The 8692-nt window shown below is 35.2% G+C and overlaps 1 protein-coding gene across 1 annotated transcript; it reads right to left on the bottom strand.

Annotated features, from left to right (window-relative positions):
• Positions 1 to 2538: 2538 nt before the first annotated feature.
• Positions 2539 to 3457, bottom strand: LOC149180094 (NDR1/HIN1-like protein 10). The gene has a single exon (XM_089418106.1). It carries the CDS (start codon positions 3399 to 3401, stop codon positions 2799 to 2801), a length of 603 nt encoding a protein of 200 aa, XP_089274232.1. The 5' UTR covers positions 3402 to 3457; the 3' UTR covers positions 2539 to 2798.
• Between the last annotated feature and the right edge of the window lie 5235 nt (positions 3458 to 8692).

The following is an 8692-nucleotide window of genomic DNA, read 5'->3' as shown; positions in this document are numbered from 1 at the left end:
TCCAATTGAATTTTAACTCTATGGATTTTATTTAGCAAAGTCTTTTGGTAGAAATCACATAAGAGAATTTTTTTTGGCCAACGCGTTTCAAACCAACAAGTGTGGTTCATCATCAGGACCAGATGAAGAGGTAGACCATGGCAAAGGCTTAAATATATTAATAAATTAATATTTTAATTTAAATATTATTATTCAAATATAGCGGTTACTTGAAATTATGTCTCTACATTGCTCTCTATTTAAGCCTTTGCCATGGTCTGCATGTTCATCTGGTCCTGATGATGAACCACACTTGTTGGTTCGAAACGCGTCAGCCAAAAAAAAAAATTCTCTTTTGTGATTTCTACCGAAAGACTTTGCTTAATTCATTATGGATCATAGAAGCTTGAATATATGGATTTTATTTATTATATTTTATTTTATTTCACATATATACATGTTTTGGATTTTCTTCATATTTAGGTATTTATTTTCTTTTTTGCATTGAGAGGCACTCTCAAGCCTAGTATGGTAGTGATGTTGTAATGTCCTGTTAAACATTTTGGATTGGTCAAAATAAATAATAAATAATTATAATTATCAATAAAAAATTATACTCAGTCAAAGTACATAAAACTAAAAATATTTCATAGTGTCGAGAGACACTCTACATCCTAATATAGGGGAGATGTGTAAGAATAATGTAAATAAATAAGTATGTCAACATCCTTTTACTTTGTAGAGAGACCATTCTTTTGCTCAAATTGCTAGCTCAGTGCCTTACATTTCACATTTTGCATTTATATATGTATTAAGTTGAATATTAATTAAAATCTATGAAGCCAACATTCAACTTAATACATACATACATTTCACATTTTGCATTTACATATGTATTAAGTTGAATGTTGGCTTCATAGATTTTAATTAATATTCAACTTAATACATATATAAATGCAAAATGTGAAATGTAAGGCACTGAGCTAGCAATTTGATCAAAAGTATGGTCTCTATAAAGTAAATTTAACATACTGTGGTATATAGAAAAGGTTATTTCTTTATATATTATTATTGGTATAATAATCAATAATATCGACTATTATTATTCCAAAATATTAAAATAATAATCTACATTATAAGAATTATTATATTAGATCTTACATATATTATTAATTACCGAGACTCGCAATTCTCGATCATATAGATGGAGGGGGAGAGTGAGGGAAAAAGAGAAAGACAAAGAGAGGGGGATGGGAGGAGAGAGAGAGGGGGAGTGACAAGGGAGAGATGGAGAGAGAGTGAGGGAGAGGGGAGAGGAGAGAAGAGAGAGAGAGAGAGAGAAGGAGAGGAGAGAGGGAGGAAGAGAAGGGGAAGAGAGAGAGAGGGAGACACAAAGATGGAGGGGGGGACAGAGGGAAGGGGGGGCAGAGAGAGGAGAGAGAAGGAGAAGATAGAGAGGGAGGAATATAGATGGAGGGGAGAAATAGGGGGGGAGAGAAGGAAAGAGATAGTGACAAAGTTGGAGGGTGAGGAGAGAGAGAGTGAGGGAGGTGGGAGAGAGAGGAGGGGAGAGAGAAGGAGAGGAGGAGGGAGGGAGAGATGGAGTTCGAGGGAGAGATAGAGACAAAGTTGGAGGGTGGAGAGGGAGAGTGTGAGTGACAAGGGGGGAGACATAGGGTAGTGGGAGACAAAGGGAGAGAGAGGAAGGAAGAGAGAGAGGGAGACAAAGATGGAAGGGGGTTGATGGGGAGAGAGAGAAGGATAGAGGGAGGGAGATAGTGATAGAGATGGAGGGCAGAGAGAGAGAGAGAGAGAGATGAGGGGGGAGAGAAGGAGGTGGGAGAGAGAAAAGGAGAGAGGGAGTGAGAGAGATTTGGAGTTGCAGGGAGAGATAGTGAAAAAGTTGGAGGGTGGAGAGGGAGAGAGTGATCAAGAGGAGAGGTAGAGGGAGGTTGGAGAGGGGGAGAGAAGGGGAAGAGATAGAGAGGGAGACATGGATATGGAGGGGGGAAGTGGAGAGAGGGAGGGAGACAGTGATGGAACTAGAGGGAAAGAGAGGGGGAGAGAGATTTAGGTGGGATAGAGAGGGAGAGGGGGAGGAAGAGAGAGAGGAGAGGAGAGAGAGAAGGAGAGAGGGAGGGGGAGAGAGATGGAGTTAGAAGGGGAGAGAGTGAAGAGTTTGAGGTGTGGAGAGAGAAAAAGATGGGAGGAGAGACAGATGAAGGTGGGAGAGAAAGGAAAAGAGATAAGCTTTTACTTGTGTCATATGTTTCTCGATCTTGAATTATTAACCTATTTTTTTACATCCAAAAACACTCTCTTAACAAAATAAAAATTATTTTAAAACATATTATTTAAATAATATTTTTAAATCTATAAATTAATTTAATATTTTGAAAAAAAAAACATATAAATGATAACATTTCAATAATTAAAATTTAAAATTTTAATAATTCTTTAAAATTTTTAACTAAATTATCAAGAAATATAAAAATATAAAAAAATTGTGAGAAAATAGTACACCGAATATCTTTTGAAAGATCAATTTCCTTTCTCAAATCAGAGCAATGGCATATCTTATTATAAAAGAAAGAAAAGTACATCATCCACATCAAATTATATACTGGTCCACATCATACTGACCATGAATCTCAAGTATACAGATACATATATATATAGTTCACTTGTCACCGTTGAAAAATCAATAAACGCTACGAATGTGGTATAATCAATATACAATACAAATTGAAGAGCAGCAGGAAATTTCAGGAAGACACACAGAAAAGAACACGCAATACTAAATACGTGCAGGTATCCGACTACACGTGGACATCACATCGCATGGGCTTGAAGGCACCTGCATTCACACCGACCGAGAAATGCATGCAACGAACTTTCACGGTGTAACGCCTGGATTTCCAGCTGCCCACCTTGAATCGAACCCTGGCGTACAATTTGAGATTCAAATCAAGCGTACCGGCGGTATGCTCGAGCTTCAGATCCTTGGCGGTGCCCGTATCCAGCGCCACCTCTTGCCCCGTCACAGTCGTTTGCAGGGAGGTGGTGTTCTTGTGACCCTGATAGAATTGGGGGAGGGTCGACCACCCTATCTGTTTTTTGTCGTACAATAGATACGCTTGGAGTAGGTCATAATAAATGGCGACTTTCCTGTTGGAATTTCTGGTCGTAATGTTGAAATCGAGATTGGTATTCAGCAACCCATCGGAAGTCATATTGAATTCTGAGACAGAGGCATGTTCCAAATAGTATTTGGGCTTGTGGGGCATAATTACCAGCCATGTTATCAGAATTGCCATGCCTGCAAACACCAGTACACCTGCAATAACACCACCCAAAAATCTCATCATCATCGGCGGCCTGGCTCGATGCCTCCGCCCGCCCCGCGATCCTCCGTGATCCATTGAGTATCTACTCAGAAATTAGTTGAGTTCTCGTCACTAAATAACTGTAATATTGCTAATGCATTAACCTATGTTGCCAATACATTAACCTAAATCAGTCCCATATATAAGGGAAGAAAGAGGAATAATATTTTGGCAGACTCTTATCATTATATAAGTTGTTCTGTTTTTTTTGGAGCGAATGTTGGATTTTACAGATAAGAAGAATATTGCTTTGGAATTTTTGTATTTAGGTAAAGGCCATCGTTGGCTTTAGTACTGGTTGTTATTATTCTCTGGAATGGAATTGCAGATTGCTTGTTAAGGCTGATTACCAAGATGCCAAAAGTGATAAGGAGTTGGCTTTCGCTTTTGGGAATATTTGGGAGAATGAGCGTAGTTCAAGTATTTATTGACTGTGATAGAATTTATAGGGTTTTTATGGGCTCAGACACGACTGCTAGTCTATTCTGTCACTGCTGTGTGGGGGTAATGGAGACCTTGTGACAGAAAACAAGCATATTCGAGCATGGAATACACAGTAGCTTCACGCCGATCGCTTTACTTCAGTTACAAGAAGAATATTGTTGGGAGTGGTGCAAGGTTTGAATCTCTCCCCACTTTTAGAACTCGAGCGATCCAGATGATTAGAAATAAAATGCCAAGCATATTACTTGTCTTTGCCTTTGCCTTTGCCGTACAATAAAGTTCATCTCAACCCAAGCTTGCAACTGTCACCAGCTTCAAGCTTGAGGACCACCTAAAGGCACACCAGGAACAATCAAAAGAAGGCAACATTTTTTCCTCTAGAAAACAATTATAAGTCGACTTCAAGATGGTGTGTTTACAACCTCCAGCTTAAAAACGTAGGTCATTTAGTATAGAAGTATTTTAAGTTCCTTTTCAGAATTAAGAGAAAATTTATTAATAAAATATTGATCATATACATTAAAAAGTTGGTAAAAATATGTATTCTTAAAAAATTTGTTAATAAAATATTGATCATATACATTAAAAAGTTTGTAAAAATATGTATTCAAAAAAGAATTTGGTTTTTTTTTTTTTTTTTTTAAGCTAAGGAGATATATTGTATTATATTTGATCAAAAAGAGAATTACATGAAATATGTTTTCTGTGTAAGGTTGTGTCAATAGTAAACGAGACTAGTCATATGGCATAATTGTGACTAATAGCTTGAACCCATTAAAATAGCCTCAAACTGAAATAAAAAATAAAATATAAAGATAGGGGTATAGGCCGAGCACAAAAGAGGAAGGTTACAAAAGCTTACTAATGTGAATGTGATGGGAGACTAGTCATATGGCATAATTGTGACTAATAGCTTGAACCCATTAAAATAGCCTCAAACTGAAATAAAAAATAAAATATAAAGATAGGGGTATAGGCCGAGCACAAAAGAGGAAGGGTACAAAAGCTTACTAATGTGAATGTGATGGGAGATGGGAGGGTGGCATGGTAAAGTTAGGGATATTTTTGTTAAGAAATTTTAAATGTTTAATTTACCAGTGAATTTAGGGATATTTTTGTTAAGAAATTTTAAACGTTTAATTTATGAGTGAATTTTGAATTTTTTTTTAGAAATGAGTGAAGTCAGGGATATTTTTGTTAAGAAATTTTAAACGTTTCATTTATGAGTGAATTTTGAATTATTTTTTTAGAAATGAGTGAAGTCATTTTTTAATGTAAGTATAGTTCTCAGTTTTCATTATTTTATGGATAGTCAGTTTTTTTCGAGCGATAAGAAAAGAGAGTTTTGGAAGTTCTTAAGGGGAGAAGAGTCGAGGAGCTCCAAAGAGAGGAGAAGAGAGAGGGAGAGAAGAGAGAATTTCTCTGTGTAACTATAATTTTGCAAGAGAGGGAGAGAAGAGAGAACTTTTTTGTGTAACTACAATTTGAAGTTTTGCAGCACACTTGTACTTTCCAATTTGTGTAAACCGGAAGGTATTTTTGTGTGAATGGCATAATGAACAACGATTGGGCAGTGAGTTGTGTGATTGTTAAATGAATCAAAACTTTGTGGTTACACTGAATCAATTTCTACTTGTGAAACATTATTATTTACAGTTTTATTCCTATGTGTATTGGTCATTTTGAGAACATATAGCTTGTTGAATGGATTTACATTAAAAAATTAAACCCTCTCGCTTCAATCACTGTGATAATCTATTTGTCTTTTGATTATTATTACAATGGCTTCAAAACCCCATAAAGGAACATGTCAACTACATTTTGGAATAGTGGTTGCGCAACAATTTGAGTGTTGTTACAAAGATAGAGTACCTTGTCAGAAATTTTGAAAAAAAAAATCCTCTTTGATTGTTTGTTTGATTGGAAAATTTAGCATTGCAAACTCCGATGAAGGAAGATATGTGAATTGCATATTTTTTCAAGGAGCAAGTTAGGGACATTGGGAGTCGATCTAGGAAAGAGTTGATTCATTTCATCTTTCCAGAAACTGCAATACAGAACTTTAACAGATGCTACGGAATCATTTCATAGCAATAGAACAATAAATTAGAGAACATGCATTATCTAATCATTTTGTAGTCAAAGAAAAAAAATATTTTTGGAGGTAATGAAAATTTCCTTCTTATTCCTCTCAGCATTCAACTAAAACCTTCACCATAATAATCCTTGATTTCCAATAAATGTCTATTGTCTGAATTTATTTAGTGTTCTTGGTCCTTGTGGTGTCTATATATGGTATCCAATTACCAACATGCTCTAGGAATTCTTTGCTGGAGATGAGTATGTGTTCTATTATTGCTTCCCTTTCAACATTATCAATCTCTTGTTGGATTGTTTAAGGTGTATTATTTTGGTAGATGTTGGCACAACTCTAAGAAACGTTTTGAGCCCTAGAAGTGGAAGGTCTCACCCCATAGTGACAACCTCACATGTGTCAAGCTCATATATCTCTAGGCACGAGTCTTGATTGATAAAACCATAGGGGGCTAAGAAAAGAAGAGAAAGGGAGGCCCTCTAACTAGTAAAAAGAGGGAAGTGAAGTGGGAGGATAGACAAAATTGACAGAAAGTAGCAACAGATCCCAAACGACCCAAACTTGAGTAATGACCAAACCCAACACACCACTACAGTTATGAAAGACATGGAGAAGCCTGTAGAATAGATGAGTAAAGGACACCCAAATTCTGCTATCTAAGGAGAGAGATAACAGGGATTGAAAAAGACAAAGGATTAAATAAAGAAAGTAGAGCGAATTAGAGCAAAAGGAACAAAGTAGAACCCCGCACAAGAACATAGTGGAAACTTAGAATTTTTTGTAAGATGAGTGGTGGAGCTATACTGAAAAATAAAAAATGACAAAATCATAGAGTAATAGCCCAAAAAAGAAATCATGGAAAAATAAATGTGAATTAAGGACATGTTGGACCAAATCTCACACTAAGAAGGGGATGAATCATTGTGAGAGCAATTTTATCATTTCATAACTTGTTATCAATTAGCAATGCAGAAACCAATCATAACCACTTGTAGTAATCAATAAACATATCAATGCATCATGAAACTAGCATCATATCAACAGTAAATCAAGAGGCATTACATCAAAGAGATAGAAGATTTTATGTGGAAACCCATATGGGAGAAAACTAAAAGTTTTTCTTCTTTATATAGATTTGCATACACTAACATGCTAGAGGCACTCACCCCCAAAATATGTAGTTTTTACTTGTAGTAGATTACAACCTAATTGAGGCACGAACTTCAAAAATTTCAAAACATATTCTCACTATAGGTTACAACTTGATTGAGGCACAAACCTAAAAAATGTGCAAACATCTGCTCACCATAGGCTACAACTTGATTGAGGCACCAACCTCAGTGATGAGCAAGCTACAACCTACTCTAGGCTCCAACTTGATTAAGGCAACAACCTCGATGATGAGCAAGTTATGACCTACTCTAGGCTCTAACCTCAGTGGAGGCACCCACCTCCTTCTACAACTCCTTGTGGACCTCTTTTCAAAATCTTTCAAAATGGATCCATCATCATCATCAATCAATGAATCATAAGTAATGTCACTATCTGTAATCACATCCTACAAGAACTATCACTGTGAAACCTATAAAAATATGCAATCCTTGTCACTGCAACACATGCAACCACTGTCACTACCATTATCACTACAATTTGTTGTCACAATCTAAAATCACTACCAGAAGTTGTCATATAAATCATTGTCACTTACTATCATGTTGTTGTTCACACTCTACCATAACTTGTCACAACTCTGCTTTAATATGTTCATTAACTTGGTCACATATGATTCATCTAAGAAACTATTTTTGCCATATATCCAAAACTACTTCAACATGCTCATAAACCCTCAAAGACATGAACTAGGCATTCTGATCATCAAATATATGTCAAAAAGACATTTCATGCCTTTAGATGCATTCACCTTTGAATGTTGATTGTTATGTAACTTCCGGATTTCAATTTGGACTAATAATGAGCCCAAAAACCCATTAAAAACATACAAAACACTATATTAAATTAAAGGCTCTACAAATTTCCCCTTTCTCAGTGCCTTTTTACAAAATGGTTTTTTCTCGATGTTGATGTTACAAAATGTGCACCCTCGATTGCTTAAAAATTTGACAAAATGAAACTTTTGGCAAAAAAATAAAAGTAATTTCAAACCTGGTGGATGAATAGTTTTGAACATGTTGATGGTCAAAATTGATTATGTCCAACATTAAAAAAATCACTTAGTTAGGATTGCAATTAGACCCTTTTCTGTTTGGTGTGGTGATTTCAACCAATTATCTCAACCTCAATATAACCTAAACTAAATGCATAATCTAATATAAAAATAATTTAAATGAATTAATTTAATTCTAACTCTAACTTTTATTTGTTCTCATTTTATATTGTATGATGATATTAATAAACAAAAGGACGTTCTTACCTTTTTGTGGCCACTTAAAAAAGACAATATTTTAAATGCGTTGAAATAAAGGCTCAACCAATCTGTAAAAACCTTGAAAAGTTTGTTTAAAATGAGTTAAAACTAAATCTAAATCTAAAGGTAGTGGTATCTAGTCATGCAAAAGACAAATAAAATTATGCTCATCTAATCTGTAAAAAGATTGCTTCTATGTCAGGAGACTTTTGTTTAAGATGAATTAAACTAAATTTAAATGTAGTGCTATCTAATAATGCAAAAGACAAATAAAACTATTTTTATTTGGAAAATAGGAAGTAATTCCTAGATACCAAGTGCAATGGTTTAAAAGTGTGGTTTAAACATGAAATTTATTATTAA

This window comes from Pinus tabuliformis, chromosome 3_2 (assembly GCF_031772625.1).
Source record: "Pinus tabuliformis cultivar Carrire ecotype Pingquan chromosome 3_2, CPIR1, whole genome shotgun sequence".
Lineage (NCBI taxonomy): Eukaryota > Viridiplantae > Streptophyta > Pinopsida > Pinales > Pinaceae > Pinus > Pinus tabuliformis.
The sequence above is the reverse complement of the archived record's forward strand: the minus strand, read 5'-3'. Positions and strand labels throughout refer to the sequence as shown.

Bases quoted from the DNA above. Each gene is read 5' to 3' on its own strand.
- LOC149180094 (XM_089418106.1), bottom strand. From the start codon at position 3,401: ATGGATCACGGAGGATCGCGGGGCGGGCGGAGGCATCGAGCCAGGCCG.